Source organism: Aspergillus uvarum, assembly GCF_003184745.1.
Source record: "Aspergillus uvarum CBS 121591 unplaced genomic scaffold BO82scaffold_3, whole genome shotgun sequence".
In the NCBI taxonomy this organism is placed as follows: Eukaryota; Fungi; Ascomycota; class Eurotiomycetes; order Eurotiales; family Aspergillaceae; genus Aspergillus; species Aspergillus uvarum.
In genome coordinates this window covers 257,344-282,008 of record NW_020291300.1, presented here as the reverse complement: position 1 = coordinate 282,008, position 24,665 = coordinate 257,344, and the positions used below count along the sequence as shown (strand labels likewise).

General features: G+C 51.5%; 8 protein-coding genes across 8 annotated transcripts; 3 read left to right on the top strand and 5 right to left on the bottom strand.

The window, feature by feature from the left end:
- Positions 1 to 374: 374 nt before the first annotated feature.
- On the bottom strand, positions 375 to 2,594 carry BO82DRAFT_380102 (beta-N-acetylhexosaminidase; the record flags this gene model as incomplete). The annotated part of the gene is made up of 3 exons (XM_025637735.1): positions 375 to 2,246; positions 2,280 to 2,286; positions 2,323 to 2,594. 3 exons carry the CDS (start codon positions 2,592 to 2,594, stop codon positions 468 to 470), a joined length of 2,058 nt encoding a protein of 685 aa, XP_025496660.1. The 3' UTR covers positions 375 to 467.
- A 1,021-nt stretch (positions 2,595 to 3,615) lies between these two features.
- BO82DRAFT_87211 (uncharacterized protein) lies at positions 3,616 to 4,288 on the bottom strand. Its single transcript, XM_025641615.1, has one exon. It carries the CDS (start codon positions 4,193 to 4,195, stop codon positions 3,821 to 3,823), a length of 375 nt encoding a protein of 124 aa, XP_025496659.1. The 5' UTR covers positions 4,196 to 4,288; the 3' UTR covers positions 3,616 to 3,820.
- Positions 4,289 to 10,085: 5,797 nt separating this feature from the next.
- On the top strand, positions 10,086 to 11,814 carry BO82DRAFT_272629 (MFS transporter; the record flags this gene model as incomplete). Its single annotated transcript, XM_025631029.1, has 6 exons — positions 10,086 to 10,185; positions 10,263 to 10,508; positions 10,598 to 10,882; positions 10,939 to 11,448; positions 11,503 to 11,676; positions 11,729 to 11,814. The coding sequence occupies 6 exons, from the start codon at positions 10,086 to 10,088 to the stop codon at positions 11,812 to 11,814; spliced, it is 1,401 nt and encodes a 466-aa protein (XP_025496658.1).
- A 1,465-nt stretch (positions 11,815 to 13,279) lies between these two features.
- BO82DRAFT_87153 (uncharacterized protein) lies at positions 13,280 to 13,747 on the bottom strand. Its single transcript, XM_025641614.1, has one exon. It carries the CDS (start codon positions 13,633 to 13,635, stop codon positions 13,372 to 13,374), a length of 264 nt encoding a protein of 87 aa, XP_025496657.1. The 5' UTR covers positions 13,636 to 13,747; the 3' UTR covers positions 13,280 to 13,371.
- Positions 13,748 to 14,914: 1,167 nt separating this feature from the next.
- BO82DRAFT_360760 (FAD-dependent oxidoreductase) lies at positions 14,915 to 16,395 on the top strand (the record flags this gene model as incomplete). The annotated part of the gene is made up of 2 exons (XM_025636787.1): positions 14,915 to 15,991; positions 16,042 to 16,395. The coding sequence occupies 2 exons, from the start codon at positions 14,915 to 14,917 to the stop codon at positions 16,393 to 16,395; spliced, it is 1,431 nt and encodes a 476-aa protein (XP_025496656.1).
- A 3,551-nt stretch (positions 16,396 to 19,946) lies between these two features.
- BO82DRAFT_350159 (uncharacterized protein) lies at positions 19,947 to 21,364 on the top strand. Its single transcript, XM_025634071.1, has one exon. The coding sequence runs from the start codon at positions 19,955 to 19,957 to the stop codon at positions 21,164 to 21,166; it is 1,212 nt and encodes a 403-aa protein (XP_025496655.1). The 5' UTR covers positions 19,947 to 19,954; the 3' UTR covers positions 21,167 to 21,364.
- Positions 21,365 to 22,006: 642 nt separating this feature from the next.
- Positions 22,007 to 23,433, bottom strand: BO82DRAFT_300301 (MCT family MFS transporter; the record flags this gene model as incomplete). The annotated part of the gene is made up of 3 exons (XM_025632054.1): positions 23,216 to 23,433; positions 23,020 to 23,161; positions 22,007 to 22,954 (listed from the first exon to the last, which is right to left on the bottom strand). Coding segments are annotated over exons 1-3 (1,257 nt in total), but the record flags the coding sequence as incomplete, so codon positions are not given.
- Positions 23,434 to 23,764: 331 nt separating this feature from the next.
- On the bottom strand, positions 23,765 to 24,665 carry BO82DRAFT_87132 (uncharacterized protein). The gene is made up of 3 exons (XM_025641613.1): positions 24,528 to 24,665; positions 24,186 to 24,468; positions 23,765 to 24,100 (listed from the first exon to the last, which is right to left on the bottom strand). The coding sequence occupies exons 1-3, from the start codon at positions 24,557 to 24,559 to the stop codon at positions 23,918 to 23,920; spliced, it is 498 nt and encodes a 165-aa protein (XP_025496653.1). The 5' UTR covers positions 24,560 to 24,665; the 3' UTR covers positions 23,765 to 23,917.

Genomic DNA, 24,665 nt, shown 5'->3' with positions numbered 1-24,665 from the left:
TACATAGCTGTTGACTCATCTTCTGAATCACTGGAGCTTGAGCAGGAGTTAGAATCATCTTTTCAAGCCATGGTTGTTGATTTTTTCGAGGACTTCAAGAAGGCCCACAACGACATGGAGCTCGGAAGACTAGATTTAGAGGATAGGTTAAGAGGATCCATCAAGAGATATGGGGTTATCAAAGATGACAGAAGGATCAGGATCAGGAGAGAAGGCAGAAGGCGGAAGAAGGTGGCGCCTTAGTGGAAGGTAAGATGTTATAAGCGAAGTGAAGTGAGAGTGAATGACTTGATATCCGCTTTTGGCTACAGGCGTTGCTACTCTCCCCCTTATCAAATCTTTAGTGTTGTCAAAATCGGAGCTTCAAATGAGATGACAGAGAATTTCTGGTCGCCCTTATAATTATTACAAAAGTAGGCATCTCTTGTGTATGCTGCCTTTGTCATCCCAAGCGTCTTGAGCCGATACTAATCGTCAGGCTCATCATAGGATCTAAGTCGCAAGTGGCGTACGTCCCCTTCTATCCATTCCAACGGTGCAACAAACGCCATCTGACTCCAAGAAAACAAAGTGTTCTTTCCTCCAAAGACAAAAACTTCAAACCTGCCAGCAAATGAACCATCAATCCAAACGCGACTTCCACTAATAACATCCGTTTGGATTGTGATCAGACTTCCCAATGGCACAGTCACCGGTTCATGCGTGGAGGTCGTCGCGTTGACCCATATACGACCCGGGTACGCAGGATCAAATCCATCGGCCTCAGACACAGACCGGAGAGGATATTCCCATCCATCTGAGATGAAGGTTAGTAAACCATCGGATTCCAGCTTGAGCGTTGCATCATCAGAGGAGAGAGTAAAAGGACCCGTCACGTTCAGCTGTAGCGAATAGTTCATCCCTTTACTCCCATATCCCAAGTGAACTTTTGTCGTGTCATTCTCGTTCATTGTATCCCAGCTGACCAGTACTTCTCCATTCAGATCCACATCTCCAGAAAGCCGCCGATCCAGATTCTGCGCCACCGCATTCGCAGTCAGCACGCGTATAGACTCCGACAAGCTCGATATTATCAGCTCCTGCCCGCGGTTACCAGCCCATGCACGGGATGCGAAGGTTGGAATACCGTCATGGAGGGCATAGTATGCCTCCAGCTGCGTCGTCGCGTCAGGGCCATTGTCATTCCAGGCTGCGATGATGGCTCCCTGGACACGCCTCGGATCGGGTTGGTTCGTGAGATTGTATGGGTTGAACAACGGTGGGGTCCATTGCAGGCCGTCGCTCCCTCCGAAATTCAGTAATCTAGTATTATTGAACGATGACGGATATGGAGCGGGAGTGATAGGCATGTGGTCATTCTTCAGGGACATGTATGCCCACCAATCTTCGGAATTGATCAATCCATAGCCATCTCTTGCAAGGCTAACAGGATCCGACTGTCCATACTGCCAGTGCTGGATAATGGCATTCTTGGAGATACTGCGGGTGTTCGACGGCTCGTACGTTCCCCAGATGCGAACCTTCTTCCCGGCAGTCTCATTCATGAAGACAGCCATCTCATTCACAAAGTCGATGTAATCGTCCGCCAATGCCGAGTCATACTCATCCGCCCCAATATGGACCTCTTTGGTTTGAAACCACGGCAGAAACTCTGTCCATATCGACTTGATCAGCGGCAGTGTATCCGGGTGCGTCAAATTGAGCAGATCCTTTGGCTCTAACGCCAGCTCCGGCTTCCACTTGGTGATTGACAAAGAATGACCAGGCGCTTCGATCTCAGGAATGACGGTCACTCCGCGTTGCGCGCAATGATACTGGAAGTCCTCAAACACAGCCCGCGACAGTGTCTCATTCGATCTTTGCACCAAGCCCTGCAACTCTGTGCTTTCGGGTCTCAAGGAGAACTGCGAATAAACTTCATACCACGTTTCATTATGCCCGCGGGTCAACGGATAATTGTCACTGCTGTGATAGTGCAACTCAGACAGCTTGAAGAACGAGGCGTAGGTGCACAAGTCCTTGAGGAGCCTGGGGGAGTACCATTTCCGGCCTGCATCGAGAAGAAACCCCCGCGTGACCGACGAAGGCGCGTCAAGGGTCCGTCCGGCTGGCACGATCCCCAAGTCGTGAATCAGCAACTGCTGGAGAAATGTTCGCGTTCCCCACCACATCCCTCGAGCACCAGAACCGCGAATGTATGCCCTCTTGGCACTGAAGACGAGCTCATAGCCTTCCTCGGTCGGCTCCTGGTTCTCATAAGTCAAGTTGATCTGCTGAACATCCACACTGTCCAGAAATATTCCTGTTTCAGTATCAGGGAACGCGTCTACCGTATGCAGCACCCACGACGTGTTCGTCACTGCCTGCAGGTCCTGACAGAAGGTCTCTGCAAACTCCCCAGCGGAGGGAGGAATCAGAGTCAACCCATTGTCGTCCCGACGAGTTGCAAAACTGCTGGTGATGAAGATTTTCTTCTCCACTGCTCTGATGTCAAATCCTTCTTCCGACAATCCAGTTACATTCCACGCGACAGGAGGAAGAACCTGAAGAGCACACGCAACCGCGGCCAGGTAGGATAACGCCACGAATTTCATGACGTGAAAGAGGAGTAGTCAACCATACCGTCGATCTGGGGTTGAGTTCACTAAGAAGGGAAAATAGCAGGTTAGGTCGACAATAGACAATCTCCTGAAGAAAGCTTTGGAGTGGGGGTTGCACCACGGCCGAGGCGTTACATTTCGATGCGGGGAATAAACAATGCATCCTACGGGGCTGGCCTATTGTATCACCAGAACGGTCCCCCAAATGCCGATCGTTCATACGCCAAGAGATAAGGAATGTGGTCGCAGTGTGCTCACAACCGTGATAACAGCTGGCCAGACCACTTCTCGATGCAGCAGTGAGCTCCTTTGCTGTCGTTAGATTATCGTCCTCAGACTGTCCTATTCCCTCTAGTTGTCAAAGGGTCCGTATTTAAGGTGCGCTAGGTTTTGTTTTCGCGTCGGCTCCCACCACACTATCCCTTGCTTGACCCGAACTACCAGCCTCTCATTGAACGCTTCTATCAAATTTGGCATTACATTTTGGACTTGAGAAAAGCAAATTCAGATGCATCATTAATAAAAGGGGTAAAAAGGCCTAAGGCTGGCCCGAAGATGACGGTCACAAAACGACTCCTCGTTCTACCGAAGTCAGCGATTTGACGCCACAAGGAGGAAACTATTCAAATCTTCTCCTCGAATGAATACATTTACTACCGTTGACTCTCCCTCAGGAACATGTCATCACAGAATATAACCAAGATTCTGGAGATAACTGTCTCAATATTTTTGGAATAAATTGAGGTGCTGTCATCTTCGTTGCGAAGTCGGGCTACTGCCGCGACATCAGAACGGCTATATAACACACTAGCATCAACACTGTATAACTAGCAAGGGTTACAGGCATACCACAACAATGAACGAATCATCTGAGTATAAAACCACCACCACTAATTTTATTTCTCAACTGAAAACCGAGTTATTTATGTCTGATATGGAAGACCACATGAATCAGTCACGATTCACAGGGAATGAGCTTAGAGATTGCCAGAGATCGGAAGAAGATTAGGAAGAGATCAGTAATAAATTCAAAGCGCTAAGTCATTTAGAATAGTATTGAAATTCGAGTAGAAGTAAGCTGCCTGCCTGCCTCCTGACCTCCATGGAGGAGTACGCCTAAAACACATTTGATGAGGGGAAAAGTGCTCATTTATATGCCCAATGGATCTCCCAGAATTCTCAAAGTGCGCTCAGTAGACTCGTGGGCCATCGTGTTCGCTTCATGTAAGTAAGGAATAGTAAATGTTTTGCAGTGTAGTCACCACCAATAATGAATCTGTTGAGGTGTGCGCATTTTTCGTGTTTGTACTCACGTTTCCTGCTTTGGCTCCCTGTTGGACTGCACAGGCTCCCAAGCAAATAGAGGGCATGTCAAGCGAGAGGGAATCTCTGCGGGCTTCTAGCGCGGACTTTTCTCTGCCAGCGATGACGGTAGGAGGTTGCAATTGTTGTAGAGCATCCCGTGCCGAGTCTCGCGGTCCAAAGGGGCGCCGAAGAGGATGCTGGCCTGAAAGTGGCCTGTAGCGCGATGGCGGGGGCTTCACAGGAAACGTGAGCAATCGACGCCGGCATCGGGCCGTTTGTATTTGGCGCATGCTCCGCCGAATGCCCTATGCGGAAAAGCCGAGCTGTGTGTAGGCTCCTCTCCTCATTCTCGCAGCAGAACAGAAGTTCAATTTTTATCATTGTCCTTCTTCTGACTAGATCACCCTTCTCTCAGTCAGGTCAACATTCGACTTTCGTATAACCGAGCCCGATCCAGTAGGCCACGCTCATGTCGCATGATGTTCATGGTTACCTCGTGTGGACTTAGCGAACAGGGCGCAACTCATCTGTGTGAGCCCAAATACTACCCTCTTTCCGGGTTGTGAACATTCTGCAAGCGCCCGAATAAGTGATACCCCGCTATCCAGGAATTATGAAGAGGTTTGCTTCATGGGTGGGATGAGCATTTATGCTTCGACAAGCCATATGCGCAGTTCGCATAATACATACGGACCGATGGATGGCCCGCTCCGCTAGCCCCCACTCATAAACCTCACTCTTTTGCACATCTCTCACACATTTGAACACTGTTGTTTTGGTCTCGGGGATCATTACCGGTAAGTCTTTGCCACCTGGCATCGCAATTGCTTCTCAGAGCCGTGTAGAGTGCTGTAGGAATTTGTAATCGTGCGTACGTCGCTTTATCGCTGCGTGAAATTCTCTGTACGTAGCTGTATCGATTTGTAGAGACTTTAAGGGTCCGTATTGACTGTGTGTTTTCTACCTGCAGAGACTGACGGTTGACGTAAATTTTCTGCAGAACGGGTCGCGCGGTTCATCCAACATCGGGCTGGAACAGATGGTGTTTCTTCATGTTGTTGTTCCCGCATCGTCAATACATCTGAGGAATACTGGTGATTATCAGGGCACAACAAACACAGTGCGAATCCCAGATGCAGTCGGTTCACGTTTGGCCGAGGCGGATAAGCACTTCTGCGCGAAGGACCTCAGGCGATTTCAAGTTTTTCAAAACCGTGGACACTCTTTGTCGTAGCGGACGATGACGGAATCTCATGAGACCAAGCCACTCTCTTGCCAAAATATGATAGAGGTATGAGGTAACATTGTATGTATCCATCCCGGAACTCGAATCACCATATTGGAGTCGCAGCTGGAGGAAACACATGCTTCCGCCATCTTTGCTTCCATATCCAGGTCATGAAGGATGTCGACGACGACAGCAAACGGTTCATCGTCTACCAGTGCCGCGGTGTCGCTCCCTTTGCAGGGCTCTCGCAATCTCCTGTGCAGGCCAGTCAATATCACGGCTGGTTTCTAAGATGTTGCTCCCACTCACAAGCGTCAAATGGCACAATACACCAGTTATCTCTTAATCTTGTAGACATCTTCCTCAATCTGTATGCCGTCTGTGTTTGTTTTGAAGTTGACTGATTTTGAGACAGCGGATATTATGATTTTGTATTTATAGTACCCTCGAAAGCCCGCCAACTCTGTGCTTGTGGCGCCCCCAGTCGTTGAAGCCTTTTGTGCAGTTCGGGAGGGACTCATAGATTCGAACACGAGGGCAGATTTTGACATCTGAGCGATTTCTTCTTCGGCGCCATAGGGAACGGACAATTGAAAACTTCCTCTGAGATGCTTTGCGAATGCTCGTGTGCTAGCATTGATCCTCCGTGCCCTTTGGCCAATCAGGTGAGGTGAGACCACTATTATGAGAGACGGACATTTCGGTGTATCCTCGACAGCATTGATCGCCCCTTTGGATAAATTGTTTTATGTTTCTGTGGTGTCCATCTTGACAGCTGTCAAGGGTGACCCGTACACATTGAGAATCTTCTTGTGGAAACATCTCCTCTTCCTCATAACTTGCTGGAATGCAGCAATCTGAGTCGAGTTCTATTGCTTCCGCGGCCTTCGCTTTTGTTTCTCTTTCGGCATCTCGAGCAGAACTGTTTCTTGTTTATCTTGAGCAATTCATCGAACTCAGCGAGATCTGTCGAAGACATAAGCCGGACCCGTAGCAGACCATGTCAATCCTGCTTCAATAGACAGAGTACGGGAAAGCAACATGATGATGAAAATTGAGGGAAATGGCGCGCCATGCAAAGAACCAGGTCTGTCGTGCGAAGGCCTTGCAACCTGATGACGAGCGCGATGCTCACATGGATCCTGGTTATTGCGAGGGAAAGCTCCTGGTGCATCGGCCGGCCAGCAGTGGGCTGAAAGCTTTAGCAGCAGCCCTGATAATCCCCAATCGCCTTAGTGTCCCAGATTGAGATCGATGTTCTGGCACTCGTTCTGGACGGTCGGACTAACAGCAACATTTCGTTTGCAGATGGCGGTTGTTTGATGTTGGCTTCTCGTATGCGTATGGGCATTTCGTGCCCCGCGGACTGTTCCGAGAATTCTCCGTGTTACAACGCCAGAATGCTGATGATAAGGAAACTGAAGTCTTTTTGTTTTTTGTGCAATGAGGTTTGCGATTTCAAGTGCCGTAGCTGACAGGTTCTGAGAGGGTAAAGCAGTACAGGAGACGCTGTTCGCGATGACGTCGAACACAATCGTCACTGAATCCTTGGTGAGATTCTCCACATCAATATTCTCGGAGACGCGCTTCCGTAGCTTTCAACCTTTGCAAGCGCTCACTTGATAGTCCCATGAAGTATGGTGCTGCTCTCATCTAAGAAGGTGAAGCCAAGCTGAGTGCAGCTGAGGCTCGTGGCGTGTTGATGAAATGGTGGAGTTGTGTGTGAACTGAAGCTTTAACCGAAGCGATTCAATTGCAGTGACCACAAACCTTATGGCCAAAGTCAAGTCACCACACTGCGGCAGCCAATTACATGCTTGTCTCGCGAATCTGAGCTTCTCAGTTCTTACGGTCTTGGCTGCTTTCTGCTTGTGACCTTCTGTTTTGTCCTGGTCAGCCTCGAGGCTGGCTCGGTTTCCTTCCCGGCGTTCTATGTGTGGATTTACGTATGGAAATCCGAAGGTTCGAGTCCATCGTCAAGTTACAGGCTCTCCAGTAGGCTGCAACTAGACGAGCGCAGGTCGGGTTAATATTTCTGAGCGCAGGGCTTAGCATCTCCGTGACGAGCATACCATCAGCCGCTTTGTGCCAGTTTAGCAAGTCCGTCAGTGGGTAGGGTTATCCCGAGTAAAGAATCCAGTCAGCTCTCGTCACGATGGCTTGTGTCGCATCATGCACACTGCAGCATGCATAGAGGATCATGGCGTCCGAATCCAGACTCTAAACGCGATCGTACTGTGTCAGGGCAACGCCCGCAGCCTCGGGTCTGCCCATGTCACTGCATCTCTTGTCAGCTTCGCTCCACATCTTGATCATGGAAGCTAGTGTACTTACTATCACCGTTCAGCCCGGTCTGAACTTCGATGGGTATAAGCTCGATTCTCGCTTTACGCTTTGAGCAGCAATCTGCCTCCCGCAGAATCGCTCGCCGGGCCATATTGCAAAGGATACAGAAGCAGGCTGTCACCCTAACTGTCTCGACGGGTTGAACGTCTACCGCGCTGCGGCATCACTAAGCTCCTCCCTATCCACCATTGGGATTTTCCTCAGCCCGTGGGACAGTCTCAGCGTGCTGAAGATCTTGCTGAACCAGGGCATCAACGCCTTAGGAGGTTGATCATCCAACCTAGCACAGAGCCAGTAGCTGCCTCAGCGTTTGATCATCGTGGCTCAGTCGCCAGCTACCACAGGCCGATCAGAAAACCTGAAGAGCTTCCAACTGCACAGACAACTTTCAGCCATCGGATTGATCCGCGCGTCATTTTACAGGCCGCCACTGTGTCGTTTGAGCGGTAGTGATGCGCCATGGTAGGAGCTTCCCCTCGTGACCCGACGGAAAAATCATTCGACGGCCCAGATTTGCCGCGATAACGTCCAGATCGTCCGCATCGTAATTGTAAACAATGTTCTGGTGAGAGAGTGTAGGTCTGCCACTGGCCCACGTGAAAGTCTGTCGAGACATGCTTGACCGATCTTTGCCGATCCAGCTGCTATTATTCTCGGCACTACCGTACAGCACATACAGGACCTAGGAGACAGGTTAAATGTTAGATTCCATGTCCAGAAGACGATCGTACGTGACTTGGGATACGAACCTTTCTGACAGTTCCTCCAGCGTCGAATCGCCAGGTCAATGCTTATATTGTGGTTTCGGAAGCGAAATTCTCAATAACCATAAAAATGCATATATCGCTCAGTCGACTTTCAAATGGCAGCCACAAATTCTCCTTTCGACAGTGAGGTCCCAGGACTGTTCCACCATCGTATACTGGCGTACTTGGAGGTGCGGAGAATAACTATGGACAGATTACCGTGACTGTCCTTGTCAGCACTCTCAGCTGCGCCGTCTTCGCGATGCATCGGCCATGGTATACATAAGCCCAGAGTACAGATCAGCCTGTAGCTCTTCCTGATTCAGTTCAAGATTCGAGAGGAAATAATTGCGCTTGTTGTATACGTTTCCGAACTCTGCCCGCCCGGAAGACGAGATTGTCAGACTCCGCTGTCAAGATTTGGTTCCTTGGGGGGCTTAGCACGTACCTTGGCCATTTGAAGCTCTCGCTGAGTCTCATCACCATCGCATGGGGCTCGTATTGCAGAGCTAGACCTAGTTCCTAGCTGGGCTCACGCACTGAGCCTCACGAAAAAGACAGAGTGCAATAACGGCTGCGCTATCCAACACCTCTCGCGACCTGACAGAGACTGCCCACGTTTCAGGGGGAATCTCCTGCATCTATCGCCAACGCACACTCCGACAGATTTAGTGAGGCGTTATGCAGCTGATTGGTCCACGAGCTGGGTGTTTGCGCAGTCTGCGACCCGACAACCCCCGGGACACGACTGTCCCAGTACTCCACCCACTTTCTGGAGGAGGAGACCCGCGGGAGAGATATACTGAAAGAAGGACGCAATGGCCCTTGGATGACTGGTTCATCGACTTGTTTTTGCCTCTGAAGGATGGATATGGGAAGAAGAGGACTCCGCAGAGGACGGGCCACCGGCCTTAGATTTTGACGGTGTAGAAGCTAAATCCACCACCGCGAATGAGATTTGAAAATGCTATGGCAGTCTTTCAAACAGTGTATCAAGAAACTCATCTCTTTGGATGTTGGATTGAATCCAGGAAATCAAGGACGTTGACTGCCAGTTCTGGTTTTGTGTGGAGTGGCTAGGAGATTCTCTGAAGGGTGGTTGGGGAAGATGAGAAGAAGGTGGAAGAGAGGTGGGAGAGGGGCCTTTTATGTTTGAGGACAGGAAGTGACTGACACCCTTTCGTTTTGCTTTATTCACAATGATATCAATCTTCACTCTGATCGGCTGGCTTTCTTGTAGAAGAGAGGAGAATTGGCTTATGATTAAATACCCAGAATATTGAACAAGCGCTATGTTATGTTCACTCCGTCAAAAAAAAAGTCTGACGGTGAAAGAGACCACAGCATAGAGTAATAGATTGAAGTAATGGGGCCTAAAGGTCAAACATTTCACCAGGGCTTTCTGGTGGTTGTGAACTATGTTTGCGAAGCGCAGCTACCGCAGCATAAAATATTATCCCGCCCATTGAGGCTGTCAATCGATACATTGTCTATTGTCGCACCCACACCAACAACATCGGCACTCCGAAATCCTCCTAGCAAATCTCTTACTGCAAGAAAACCTTTCCTCCAGCTGAGCTCCCCCTCAAAGAACAGAGACATGTTTCTGCACCATGCAAGGTGTTTTCCCAGCAACCCCGCCCACGGTAAATTCCTTATCGGCGACGCGGTGGGTCTTGCGGGCTTTTTGACCAACCACCAGGCCGCGCACGATAGCAGCTAAGGCGCGGATGGGGCCCCTCCAGCCATATTTCTGCTTATCATTAAGAAATCCATCCATGTCTCCCCTCTTTTCCTTTGCACCCTCAAACTCACTCTGCTCTGCTGCTGCTGCTGTTCCGTGCGGCCAAAAGCGGCATCATGACATATACTCCCACCATGGGAGGGAAAGTATGGGGCCAGAAATGGCGCTCCTCGCCCTTGTTCATCGTGGGTGCCATGGCCATCGCATTATTCACGGGTAAGCACGCCATAAAAGAAAATTTTGACAGTGCCTGAAATTTTGAAGAGCTGACGGTTTACTCTGGGTAACTTTAGACACTTTTCTATATACGTTCCTCGTGCCCATTCTTCCCTACGTACTTGAGAATCGCCTTGGACTGGACGTCGCATTGACGCAGCGCATGAGTTTTGCCTTGTTGTCTGAAAGCGCGGTAGCGTCCCTGGTTACGAGTCCTTTTATCGGTCACTATGCGGATGGGCTATCTTCTAAGAGAGCGCTACTGGTTGGGTCTCTAGTGGCGGCTTTGATTGGGTCCATAATTTTGGCGATGGCGACTTCGAGTGAGTGACTATTACGACAACGTGGCGGATGAAGGCCAGAAGGAATACGCTGTTGAGATGTGGGGATGTGCTGACGCCTAGGCAAACAGCTTTCACGCTTTTCGCCGGTCGTCTTGTCCAGGCGATTGCAAGCTCCTTTATCTGGGTCGTAGGATACGCCACTATCGCAGATAACGTTCGGCCGGAGCATCTGGGTAAAACCTACGGCGTCATTTCCCTAATCGTTGCAGCGGGTACCTCGGGCGGACCCATGGTAGCGGGAATACTCTTTGAGCTGGGAGGCTACTGGGTCGCATGGTCGAGCGCCTTCGCAATCCTGATCGTAGACATTGTCCTGCGATTCCTCATGCTAGAAAAGTCAAAAGAGAAAAAGGGTAGGTGGCGTCTCAGCTCGCGCCCGAACGTCCAACTAATTGTGTCCCAGAAGAAGTAACGCAGCCTCCGCACAACAGCGCCTCGGTGGATCCGGAGAATGCACCGCTTCTGGGGAACACCAATGATATAAACGTACCGAATCTGGCGGGCTGGAGGTTCTATGTCGTTGTCTTGCAGCATCGCCGATTTCTGGCTGGCGTGGTCAGCTTTTTCTCCTTCGCAGTTCTGATCTCGAGCTTCGATACGACCCTTCCGCTCCATGTCCGCGACGTATTCGATTGGGGAAGTTTTCCCGCGGGGATGATGTTCTTCGCCCTACAGGGCCCTGGCATTATTCTTAGTCCGTTTTGTGGCTGGCTGAAAGACCGGGTTGGTACGAGGTGGCCGACGACGGCGGGGTTCCTTCTCCTTGCACCGATCATGTGGGTTATTGGCATGCCGGGCGACGACCGCTTCCCTTGGGTCAATGAAGGCGACAGAGCAAAAGTGATCTATACGATCTGCGTCACCCTCGTAGGATCCGTTTCATGTCTGATGAATGGGGCCGCAACCATCGAAGCCACAGGTGCGTTACTTGTATCCCACGGATAGGGGGTTAGTCTAACTGTAACTTCGGCAGTCACAATTGACGAGCTCGAAGCCGAGACGCCTGGAATCTTCGGTCCCAATGGAGGCTACTCGCGGGCCCTCTCCATGGCCAGCATGAGCTGGACCCTGGGAGCATTCATCGGGCCCGTGCTTTCTGGATACCTGGCGGAGCACGTCGGGTACTATGAAATGAGCACTGTGATTGGTAAGTCGATGTCGACTGCTTGGCATTTGCGGAGTGAAGCTGACGTTGATAGCCGTTGTGTGTGCGGTCTCCGGAGTCAATGCGTTCTGGAACCTTGACTCTCGGGTGCATTTCGACCGCGTGAGGGAGTCTCAATAGATGATGTGCGCCCGTATGATTGCTTGAAGTTTCGTTTGCATGGCGTATCCTAGAACAGTTTGCATGTGATGCCAAGGACGACGGTTATGAGACATGTCACAAAAGCTTTGAGTTTAGACGTATCCTTTGTTTGACAGATAGGAATTTTGGTTTGCCTTTTGCTGAGTGGTGGCTTTTGAGGCGTCTAGTCTCGATTAATAATGACTTATTGAGATTGTTCTCCGGACGAAGCCGGACCCTTGAGACACTTTGGGGCTCGCTTAAATCAAGGACGGTCGGCTGTTCTTGCAGTCGGATCGGCTGGCACGGTAGCACAAGTCAGATGTGACATGGCACAATTATCCGAGATGTATGTCTCCGAGGTACGAAAGCGTCGGCGGTTATTGTCTCCGTGAGCGAGGTCAGGATACCTCCAGGCTCCCACCCCCCTGCAACCTTAATGTTTGCCGGCTCCGACAGGAAATTTTAGGATGAGTGTCGATCTCTCAATAGAGTTTGATGACAGTCATACTCGATCAGAGGTTCGAGCAAACGTGCATTAGCTCGACACATGGGGCGGAGGAGCTCTGGCGCGTATCTGAGACCGATTGGAGACAATAGGAGTGTTTCGCTAGTTTGGTGATGGGGAATATGGAGCTCATCTCAAAATAGACACAAGTAACCCCGATTCATGATGTTTGAACGAGGCAGTCCAGTCAGTCTAATCCTGAGTAAGGCAGTGTGGCTGAAGGGGATGAAGATAGGAGAAAGCTTTGCAGACGGTGCTGTTTGTTTGTTCTGGAGTGGGGGGGGGGGTTAAGGCAGCCCAGGAGAAGGCCCCAGGCCCCTCTTTCCTAAACCTGCGTGGCGGCCTCGGGACTTCTTCCCATTCGGGACTTCTCTTCTACTGTGTACAACCACCAACTCCCTCAACTACACTAAATATCAACTGAACTATGAGTTATGTCGGCATATCTCCTTCGAGGCTTGTCTCTTCGACACAGAGCACACCCTGATCTAGCGCTCTATAATATCTGAGTATTAACCATTCTTCGTATTCTCAATCGTCCAGTCAAGATGGAAACTAAACTGGACGGATCACTTGCCAGGGTCGTTCTGTTATCCGATGACCGATCGTCAGGGACACGCGGTTCCCCCAACGCTCTGGACCCAAACCTGGGCAGCCTTCCCTGCAGCCACGCAGTGACAGGTTCGATCAAGCTCACTCGTCCCAAAGTTTGTATCTTTCCCGAGACACGAATCGGACCTGTCCAACCACCCCGTCTCTCTTCCAAGTTCCCCTTGGCTCTTTCCCACGGCCGTTTTTGGTTTACCGGCGAAGGATGTGACAGGTCCACTGTGTCTTGATTGACAGGCTGCGGGGAAAACATCATACTTGCCCATCAACAAGATTTCTAGATTGCTAATGCTGCAGGCTTGTGCGCTAGTGGCGCTCCCCTCCTCTCTTTTTTTTGCCTCCTGAGACTCAATTGCTCGACACTTGTCATTGTCAGCGAGACCTTCGAGCGCCAGGCAGCGCTTTCAATCCGAAGCCACCACACAGAAAGGCTACGTCAGTTATCCGCGACAGTCTGTTCGACGGTGGGGCACGGAAGGGAGGTGGGGGCCAATTACGACTTGTGACCTCGTTCGCTGGAATGGCTTCTGGCCACGGACAACTACCGTTGGAATGGAGAACGGAGACGGAGTGCGGACATAGTCTCCTGTGCTATAGTCCCAATTAGCAGTAGCGGAATGAGGGAGGGGAAGGAGGGGAGGAAGGAGGCGGAGAATACCCATCTTCGCTGGATCTCGAAGCGGAGTCGAGACCATCCTGATCATTTCGGATTGCTATCGATAACGCAGAGTGATGGACACCTCCCGAAGGAAACCACATGGTTGGGGACCACCGTTCATTGCCGTGGAACAGTATCTGCAGTGATGCGCAGAAGAAATCTTATTCGGGATCAAGGGGGCGCGCGACCGCCGACCGGGTCGCTGGACCCGGCCTGGTCGAGGAAGATTTGGCTTGAAGAATAGCAAGGATTGATCCCGGTCGGAGTCCCATGATGGGATCGGCAGATTTGTCCGGAATGTCTTATTCAGCCCTCGAGGCTGCTGAAAATTCATCAGGGCCTGCGTGTGCAGATTGCTGCAGCCAGACGCACAAGGAAAGGGAAAAAAAAAAACCCCCCTGCTTAGTCACGACTAGTGTCTTGGCCTCAAACACACTGCATAAAAAAAGAAAACAAAAATCAACAGGAGGGAAGGGGGCCAACGAAGAGCAAACCCCAGTGCAGTCTGCGTCAATCGAGTCTCTCCTGAATCCTGATCAGATGAACTCGCTTCCCCATCAATGTTAATCTCGAATAATGCCACACGGACCAAGTGCTAGGTCAAAGACCTCGGTCTGACCCAGCCATCGAGCTCCTTTCCATCTTCCTGGCAGCACAAAGAGGCTTCCGCCCAGAGTCCCAAAGTTCTTTACGAGTACCGAGCGGGCCACAACGGCTACAATGGAATGATCCAGCGTTCCTACCACGGAACTGATAAAGTTCAGTCACTGACAGCTGCTGGCTTCCAACCTATGACGTCTCGGGATGACTGCTCGTCGGGCAGTCGGGTGGAGCTGCGGATGAAGGCCTGGCGCCGGCGGAAGTCGTAGCTCATCGGATTTGGGGCAGTCCTAGCCTATGAGGCCTGTGAGGTGTGGATTCCTGCAGACAAATTTTTCCCAAGTGCCAAATTTTGGCTGTCTCGAAACTGGATGCCAGGGCCAACTTCCGAACACTCTCCATTTACCGGCCGAACATGTCCCCTCCTCAATGGCTCCCCCAAACCATCGCTGATGCACCGGTCTTATTGGTCTATATATAAATCTTTTGGTCTCCTGTGCCATTTGCCCCTAGGTATCGGTGGCCGATGTATCTCGCCCCAAAGCTTTTCTGCAAGAATTCTGTCCTTTTATCTGACTCCTGCCCTCTTCAGAAAATAATCACCTCGGTTCTGGACAATCGACTTGCATACCACACTCTTTATATAACCGCTTCCCCTGCCGCTCTATGTATACTATTTTCTACATTGTTGAAGCACTATAGGATCTTATCGAAGCTACATCACGATGGATGTCGGATATGAAGCGACCCCGCCGCCTTCCGCGGGGAAGGACTGGGCCAGTTTCTGGAATTTTGTCGACAGAGCACCCCCAACCGAAGAGAGCGACCCTGTCCCCCGCGACATCCTCGTTGTTGGCGCCGGCATTGCGGGCATTGCCGCTGCTCTGGCCCTTTCCAAAGAATTGACCCCCTTCGTCCCCGACCTCCGTATCACTGTCTATGAACGACACGATATTCTCTCCACCTCCGGTGGTGCCATCAACCTCACTCCTGTCGCCCAGCGGCATCTCGATCGTCTTGGGGTGCTAGCAGAGTTGGACCGGCTTGGACCGGAAGGTGGTACTGATGTGGATGCCATCGAACTATATTCTAGTCGGTCCGGACGTTCCCTCGGCTCGGTTGACTTTGTCGATGAACATGGCAATGGGTTCGGAGGATATAAGGGTCGCCGTGTGATGCGGATTGCTCTCTCGGTAGCCATGTTGACGGTCGTTGAACGATCCAAGAATGTGAACGTTGTGTTCGGCAAGAAGCTGGTCCGGGGAAAGGAAACGAAAGACAAGGCCATGCTTTACTTTCATGACGGCACTACAGCCACAGGGGACTTGGTCCTCGGTTGCGACGGTGTGCACTCGGCGACTCGGATGTACTGGGTTGACCCCGACAGTCCATCCGAATACACCGGTATCTCCTTCTGTCAGACTCTCCTTGACAGCAAAAAGATCAAAGCCCCTGTTCACTTCCGCTCGACCTCGATGAACATCTCTCGACATGGGTCGCTACTAGCTAGCTACTGTGACCGGGACCACGAGCAGATTTTCTTGGCCGCTATTGTTCAGTTCCGCGAGGAATTACTTCCTCACTACCGCATGGACCCTGGTCAGGACTGGCGGCGGACTGCTGCGATCAAGCAAGCTCTGCGCCAAGAGATGCAAGACCGCTTCGGTCGATCCGGAGTACCTTGCATCCGGGACTTTGTCAACAAGGCGGACGACTGGATGTTGTATCCTGTCTGGCAAGTACGGCCTAATGCCCGGTGGTACCGGAGCCGAGTGATTCTCCTGGGTGATGCAGCACATGCGGTATGTTGCCATATTGACATGACTTGTGATTCGAATACTGATTCAACTAGATGCCTCCCCGTGACGAGTCGGCGGCGTATGCGCTGGACGATGCTATCCTCTTCTCTCGGATTCTCGCCAAGCACCGGTACGAACCGTTGACCGTGGCGTTCAAAGCCTACGAGGATCTGCGTCGGGGCACGGTGAACGCGGCGTTCCAGGTGTCCCGCCGGATGTGGGAGAAGAACCGCGACATGGGGTTCCTGGAAGGCCGGCTGAAGGAGTGGACCTACCCGATGCAGGTCCGCAATGCGAAAGACTCACGCGAGGCGGCCTGGGAATTTGATGCCACCAAGGTCTCGATTCCGGGAACCCTCAGCGACCAATCTTCATCTCTCTACTCGTCGGAACGAGATTTCCTTTAGACTATTTGCATGGGCGGTGTTTCGGTTGGTTTTGGGTTCCGGGTCTATGGATGGGTTGGTTACGAGAATACGAACTGGGATACATTGCATCGATACAATTGTTGTCAAAAAGAACGCTAGGCTTGAAGTGTTGGCGGGGCTATGGGTTTTTTGTGAGCCTCGGCCGCACCATTTTGGTTTTTTTTTTTTTTTTCTTTTCTTTCTTATCTGCCTGGCATTTTCTTTATGGCTACTACTACTTTTTTTTTCTCCTTTATACTAATCTCGCTTATACACCATGACACTTTCGGGCTCTGCTTCTATGGGGATATATTCATCTATTGACCAAGGCACAATCTATTTCTTCATCTATTCTGCCAGGTTTCCGGGAAGGAAGTGGAAAGGGACTACCCACCAAATCCCGAGCGGTATCCGCAACGGTTTCCGTCACCCGACGGCCGTTCTCGGAAATTAATCTTTTTTTTTTTTTCTTTTTTTTTTTTTGATTTTCTTTTTCTTTCCCCCCCTGGTCCAGCGGATGAATCGATAGCTCCCGATAGCGCATCCGCTAACCCCTTCTTGTTCAGTGCTCGGAAGCACTAAAATTGTCTAGTTCCGGGCTGTCGTCCAGCGTCAACAGTCTTTTTTTCGCCGAACCTCCGGCTATTGAGTCTCGTGCATGCGACAGTGAGATTTGGTGTTTGCGATCGTGGGCAAAGGATGAGGATAGACTCCACTTGGGAAAGATGGCAAGGATCCCACGGGGTTCGCCGAGAGACAAACAAAAAAGGTTGAGATCGAGGATCCGATATCTGCCTTTTTTGTTCTTGTTTTTCTTGTTCTATGCATGCCACCATCCTGTAGGATTGAATCCTGGCTTTTACTTCAGTGCCTGGTAGTCTAGGGTTGGAGTCGCCGACCAGGATGCGATGCATGGCTTGCATGCATGCATGTATCGTGGTGGTTGCCCTGATCAGCATAGTTGCTGCCTAGTTCCTGGCAAGTTCGCTGGTAATATAGTTCAACCAGGGAAGCTCCGTGTATCCCTGCTCCCCGAAGCATGCATGGACCTGTCTTCCTCCAATCGGCGAGTATGTATCTCCCAGTCTGCTTACTGCGTAGGTAGACCTAGCTACTCTGCTTACGCCGTATGAGCCATGCAGTAAACTTATCGAGCGGTTTCCCGGAAATCCACGGAAAGGCTCTGCGTCAAACTCAGGCAAGAAGACTCTTTAAGCTGCGATGAACTAGCATGTCAATCTCTGCGCTGAAGTTTCGCGAACTTGCACTCAGTCCCCCGATATTTGCAAAATCGACCGCATCTAGAAGTGAATGATTCATTCTCCTTTTTCCGCCAGCTGCACCCGTCTTATTACACTTGAAGTCCTCGATACTTGTACATTCCATGAAGCAGCGGCCTGAAGTTGAGAACGAACAACACCCAATATCCTAGGCTGTAACACATACGTAGTACACCTTAGTTCGGTCTGACAGTCTTACACTTCCACTGTGAATCTCGGGGAATGAACTACAGCGCACTAAACTCCCTCCACTTACATATGGCATAAACTACGGGATTGACTTTCAATCAGTAAAGTGGGATTGGACGGTCCTGGGCAAATCTAGAGATAGCAGATCTAGAATAGCAAGTCAAAAAGCGAATCGAACAGCGAATCTAGAAACAGCAGATCTAGACAACATGACACGACCTCCAGTCCCCCCGAATCATCTCCGAGACAATCTCAGGAATAAGGTTATGAACAGCCACAAAGGATTAAGTTCGCTGGGCGGGAACGGAATTTTCGAGAAGCGTTGATCAACTGGAAGATCGACATCTCTTTTGAGTTTCTTAAGGATGGAGGATGGATCAATGGTGCGAATCCCCCTCGGATCCTTTTGTTGCTTGACGGTTGATGTACACAAATCGATTCTTAACTGGGAACTACTGAAGTGACATTTCAGTTTGATTTGCGGATGCGTGCCAGGCGACGGGAGATGATCGATCGTTTGATGTCATCCAACTCGCTAGTCAATCCGTGCTAATCCTATTTCATTGGGACTTATTCAGAGGGGATGATGGGGGTTGCATGATTGCGGTGCACGGTACGGTAGTTGTGGTTGTGGTTGTGGTTGTGGTTGTGGTGTACTTAACTTAGTAGTGATGACGTTGGGGCAATCGTGGAGTCTACCTCTTCTCTATCCATAGCACCTCAGGCTCGCTTCGATACCCGATGTATGGGAGTTTCGTTTTTTGGTTGAGGTTGGAAGTGGGGGGGAAAGGGGGGAGGTCGGGTCCACGGTCTTGTGCTCTTTTTCCTCTTTGGGGGCTGGAGCTGGGGATGGGGGTGGGGGTGGGTTGCTGTGGATTCGGTACTGTGTACAGTACAGTGACTTACTGTACTTCGGCTGTATCTCCCCTTGTTCATGTTTCCTTCACACCCATAGATACTCCATGGACCGTAACTTAGTTGATGTTGATCAGCCCATGGGTGATGCTCTTCCGGCTTAGCCCTAGCCCAGCCCAGCCCTCCGAGCTGAGCTAAAGTCCGGTTGCCGCGGGAAGGAGAAGCGAAAAGTGAGCGGAAGCCTTAGGCCGCCGCCGCCGCCGCTCGCTTACTCATCCCGGATCAGGTGACGTCCTCTCGGGATCGGGGATCGGATCTGCTCCTTCGCGGGTGGAGACGTACGTATCTTTATGAGATTTGTTTCCGGGGGCATTACGTGCTTGGCTGGCTGTTCACATGGACGTGGAAGGATCGCGAGGTGGTACTTGCTGAGGTGCTCGGAGCTGGGTGGTAGGTGGTGGGCGGTGGCATGATCGTGGGGTTAGGGCTGGGCTGGTCGAGGTTGGAAGGTTTCTGGTAGTTTGTAGTTTGAGACACCGAGGTTCGTTGCTTCTGTTCTCGTGTTAGGCTAATCGAAGTGATTGTGTAAAGTACGGAAAAGCCAGTACTCACGAGACGGGGAATCTGCAGTCCAGTGCATACAAAATTTAAGAAATCTGGGTGCCGCATTCATTCTAGATCGATCCTATTCAAGACTCTACTTCACAGAAAGACTTCTTCAAGGAAAACCCGGCACTCGATTTGAAGTAGTTTGATCCAGTCACAACACTAACCACTACAACTAGCATACTATGACCTGCCGCCATTCGGCCAAATGGTTGACAGATGCGTGTATGCTCTTTCCAAAACTACATTCAAAGGCCCTGCCTCAGCAATGAATGCACTGTTGTCTGTGGACGGGAAATGATGCCTCAAGCTGCTGTAGCTCAATACAGTAAGAGCGCTCGTGGTCTGCTTGTACCTAATTGTAGACTCACAATTACTGCAAACGATGAGGTGGGAAAGAGTGCAATAATTCGAACTGGGGAAGGCAGAGCTAAGCCCACAGTGTTTGCAAAGCCCACTTCCTCGCCATCTTAGCCATTTTGACTCCATTCATCGTTATCGTTCCAGCTACTATCTACCAGATTTTATCGATATCATAGACAGCTTTCTCCTCGTCATATTCCCTCACTTACCACCCACCGCCCTTCACACTCTACCGTACAACTACCAGCCCCACCCATCCACACACAATGTCCAGCTCCGCCACCGTCGGCTCCGGTACGACCGGCAACACGACCCCCATCAAGGTAGACGATGATATCACCACCGCAGAGGAGCACAAAGAGCACAAGGACGGGCCCTCGAATAGATACGATCATCTTGCGCAAAGCTTCTGCAAGCTGACCGCGCTTGAGAAGGAAAAGTTCCAGGAACTGGTGACAGCGGATCGCAGAGTCCATTCTATCGACAACCTTGACGACTGGCACGAATTCTACCTGGACCTGCTAGGGGTCAGCCGTACAGACGGCGATCCTACTTTTTACAGTGCGGACGCAAAGACAGAAATCCCCCCTGTGGTGCGGAAGTTGTTCAATGATCCGCCCAGCTTCTCCGGCTTCATCTACGCAAACGCGGACTGGGGGCTCTCGTGTTCGGTGTACGCTGCAGGACTCTTCACAGCCTCAACCAAGGGGCCCCTCACGGCGAGCCAGTCCGCGTACCCCACCGTCGCCACGATGGTTCATTGTATTGTGAATGAGATGAACAGAGAGAACGCAGCCGCAGCCGCAGCAGCCACAGAGTCAGAGCCCGCAACAGCAGGGCCCAGCGGGCAAAATGAGGGCCAACCACCACTACCGTTACGGACCCCACCGCCGATGCCACCACGTTCCACTGCAGGTCCAGCACACCCTCGCCTCCACATGGCACCCAACCACCACCTAAAGATAACCCACTACCGGCGCGCCGTCAACCGCCTGGATATATTCGAGGCCCGGTGCGATCTGGCCGTCTTGAGCAGCGGCCAGGAACCACACGTGCGCTGCAGCATTCTAGGGCGTGGGTGGGACGAGAACCGCGATGGCGCTCTGAAGATGATGCAGACGTTTCTGGCCCTCGCCCAAGAGGACGAGCGACGTACGGGCCGCCTGCGACCCATTCATGGGATCATCACGAGTGGGCTCAGCGTTAGCCTCTGCGAGATGAATGAGCAGCGCGAGTTTTGCCACACCGATTTCCGGGACACGCTGCCACCGTACCGCCATGTTGAAGGACACAATGGGCCCGGCGCCGTTCTATTTGCCACGACACGGCTTTACAACAATATCAGGGACATGCTCAATGTGAAGGGCTTGGATCCAGAACTGCCGGAGGGTAAGAGGCGGAGCCGGCGAGGCACGCGGCCCAGGTCGAACGCTGTGTCGAAAGGGAAAGAGCCAGCTTCCACCACTGATGAAGTTTGAAGCTAGTGAAGTGAGGGTGGTGTTGGTGTCTGCCTTGGTTGTTTCTCGTTGCGTCTGTCATTCGTTGGGCTTTTATCTATCTTTTTCTGGAGATCTGGGTGGAAAAGTGTCATAGTCATTCCTTCGTTACTTAGCAGCCTTGTGGAGTTTTAATAGGTAAGAATCGGTATTGCTGTTCAGGAGGCAAGCTTATAGTGGTTAATTGATTGAATGTTATTCATCCTCCGTGTTTTCAATAAAATCTCCTGGGTGACGACTACAGCCAGCTTGGAATACCTCATTGACAAGGAGTAATTAGGTCGATCCAAAATTCGAGTCTAGTATGATACGACCCTTACTCAACTTCAAATCTGGCTTATATCTGGATGGTTATGTGTCTACAGTACCTCTATTATCTCTTGCGTGGAATAAGCAGATATGGACCAACCAATACTCACATCCCGCACATCAGTGCAGCTGTAACTGGATACCTGCGACCATATCACATAGCATCGCTTACTCCAAGCAGAGCGTCGACGTTCCCATCCTATACGCATGGATGACTTCTCTCCCATTTCGTCTCTAATTTGCTTTTGCTTTTGTATGTTTCTGCCTTTGGCCAATGTCTCTGCATTTGTGCCATACACCACTTACGTGAGGGGGCCTTAGCCCAAAAGAAAACTGCACATGTGATATAGTGAGATCATTCGCATACCACCTTTCGGCATCATGATATTGCAACAGTCTAACATATCTACCAATGAATGCAACACAAACTTTTCCACTATACATTACATCCCCGCCCCCTTTGCCCATCCCCCTCACTCCCCTCTGCCCCTCAGCCTACGCAACCCACACCCACCCCGCAAACCGAACCCTCGCCACCGCGATCACCCCGGCCCCGAGCAATGCACTCACGCCCGCAAATACAATCGCCGCGTCGTAGCCCCCATATCGATTGATCATCGCGCCCGTGATCGGCGTGCCGGTCAAGCACGCCAGACTCAGCACCCCCAACGCCATCCCCATATACGACCCGATGACATTAGGCCGGGGGGCGGTCATCGCCACCGTCGCCGTGAACAGCCCGATCACCGCGCCGGAGAAGAACCCGAACAGCAGGGAAAAGACAATCATGCTGCCCTTCGAAGTGACGGCCAGCCAGCAGAGGATCAGCACCCCGGAGATCGCGGACGCCAGGACCAGGCCGTTGAACCGGCCGATGCGGTTGGCGAAGGCCCCGGTCAGCAGCCGGCCGGCGAACGAGCCGGCGTTCATGATGGAGACGAGGTAGTTGGACAGGTCGACGTCCAGACCCACAATCGATTGCGCGTAGTCCGGGACGTAGAAGAAGGGGGTGAAGAGCGCCCACATGATCAGGAAGAGGCCCAGGATCTGCAGCGTGTAGGCGGGGTGGTGCCAGGCTTCTTGGAGGAAGGGGGCGCCGGTTCGGCGCGGCGCGGCCGGCGAGGAGACGCACGCGCAGGCCACGAGGCTCAGCGCCAGCATGAGGAAGCCGACGATGCGCACCGTCCAGCCGAATCCCAGAGAGGTGTCGTGGAGCATGCGGTTGAGCGCGATGGGGAGGACGACGCCCGCGAAGGAGGAGCCCGAGGAGGCGATCCCCATCGCTAGCGGGCGGCGGCGCAGGAAGTATTGGTTTACTGCTGTCAGGGTCGGGGTGTAGGTTAGGCCGTTCATGAGGCCGCCGAGGATGCCTTGGGCTAGGAGGAATTGATAGTACTCTGTGCAGAGGCTGGTGAGCATGACTGAGAGGATGAAGAGGAGGGAGCATGGGAGCAGGATTATCTGGTTGGGATGAGGGGGTTAGCTGGGTTGGGGGGAGGGGGGTTAGGGTTGGAGAGGGCTGGTACTCTAGGGCCGTAGCGATCCATCAACGGCCCCGAGATGAGGCCGGCAGAGAACATGAAGAAGGCTTGCAGGGAGCCGATCCAGGCGATGTTGGAGGCGCTTTCGTTCCTGAGGAATGTGCTTTGGTAGTAGGCTTCGTAGATTCTGGGGCTCGGTTAGCTCCGAAGCAGGGTTGACATGAGGGAGGCCATGACATACCCGAATGCATTGATGTAGCCGAAGGTGTTGAACATCACACACCAGCATGCCACAACTGCTAGCCACGCTTTTACACCTCCTTCAGGGAAGCTCGGGGGTTTGGAGGGGCTCGTCTCTTCCTTCGGAGCGTTGTCCGAGGACATGCTATTCTTCTCGACGTCGGACATGATGACAACAGACTCAAGTCAGAATTCAGATGAAGAATAGATAGGTCATCAATTGCTTCGGGCTATAACAAGGTAGGAAAAGGTTTTAGGAGCTACACTAGAAATATTTGTATACATCGTCGTATCGGTGGAGTGGCTCGGGGATTTCCCGATTAGGACAATAACCCCCTGGCCCGAGTCGGGGCCGAATTGACCCTCCGAGCTTAATTTCTAATCGGTCTGCTTTGGGTTTAGGGCAATCTGATAAGCAAGCCCTGCCAGCAGTGGACTTGTATGCACCCCTTAAACTTTCTTTTTGGGACAATATCTCATGCTGACTCGGTCTCGCTCAATATCGTGAAAAACACACATGGAATTGATTTATGGAATTTGCATAAAAAGCCCACGACGTCCCAAATTCAAATCAGGTACGCTGATATGGTTCAGAATACTTAACCTCACAGTAAGCAACCCAACAGGAAGCTGCCTAATCGAGACAGCATGCTAACTCTAATATCAAGATACAAAATTCCGAGTTCGGCAGCAAGACCACTCCCTACTCCAACACAACCCTAATCATATACCCATACAACGGTCCCGCCCCCTGCGTCATGCTCCCATCGTCGTCCAACGCCACCATCACCACATCCTCCGACACATACCTCCAATAATCGATGCAGGGCTTTGTATCATAGATCAGCGCGGCCGAAACCACCTCGCGAAACTTGACTTCGCGCAGCTGTCCCAGACAGACATCAGCTCTCCTCATTTGAGAACCTACCCTCACGCAAAAGTTAAGCTGGGTTCAAGAATACAATACATACCCTCGAATTCCCCCAGGCCTCCGCCCTCGTCCAGTTTCCCTCCTCATCAAACACCATGAGGTTCACCTCGTTTATAGAAATAAAGTCCTTGCCCGCGAAGTTCATTTGCTCAATGACGGCCTGCTCGGCGGGGTGGCCGCTGTGGAAAACGTAGCCTCTCCAGCGGCTGCCGATGAGCTTCTCGGGGGCAACGGGCTGGAGTTTGTCGTATACGGTCGCGAGTTCTGCGTGGGTCACTTGGTGGGGGCGCTTGGTGAGGGCCCAGAATTGGGATTCCAGGGTGCTGGACGGGTGGGTTAGTGAATCTTTTCTGGGGGTCGTAGTGCTGAGGGGTATACGTGCCTGTTTGTAGTTTGGGTTGATTCTTTGGTCATCTTGCGTGCAGGGGTGGGGCTTTTGTGATGAAAGAACTCGTGTACAGTGCTGCAGTATAAATTTCCTAGATTGTTGACGGTTGATTGTGTTTGCTAAAGATGTTTC

What these genes read in the sequence shown, in the direction of transcription:
- BO82DRAFT_87211 (XM_025641615.1), bottom strand. Translation starts at nt 4,195, where the DNA reads ATGCGCCAAATACAAACGGCCCGATGCCGGCGTCGATTGCTCACGTTT.
- BO82DRAFT_87153 (XM_025641614.1), bottom strand. Translation starts at nt 13,635, where the DNA reads ATGATCAGGATGGTCTCGACTCCGCTTCGAGATCCAGCGAAGATGGGT.
- BO82DRAFT_350159 (XM_025634071.1), top strand. Translation starts at nt 19,955, where the DNA reads ATGTCCAGCTCCGCCACCGTCGGCTCCGGTACGACCGGCAACACGACC.
- BO82DRAFT_87132 (XM_025641613.1), bottom strand. Translation starts at nt 24,559, where the DNA reads ATGACCAAAGAATCAACCCAAACTACAAACAG. An exon ending in TCAACCCAAACTACAAACAG is followed by an intron (nt 24,469 to 24,527) that starts GCACGTATACCC and finishes CCACCCGTCCAG; the next exon opens with CACCCTGGAATCCCAATTCT. An exon ending in AGGCCTGGGGGAATTCGAGG is followed by an intron (nt 24,101 to 24,185) that starts GTATGTATTGTA and finishes TGTCTGGGACAG; the next exon opens with CTGCGCGAAGTCAAGTTTCG.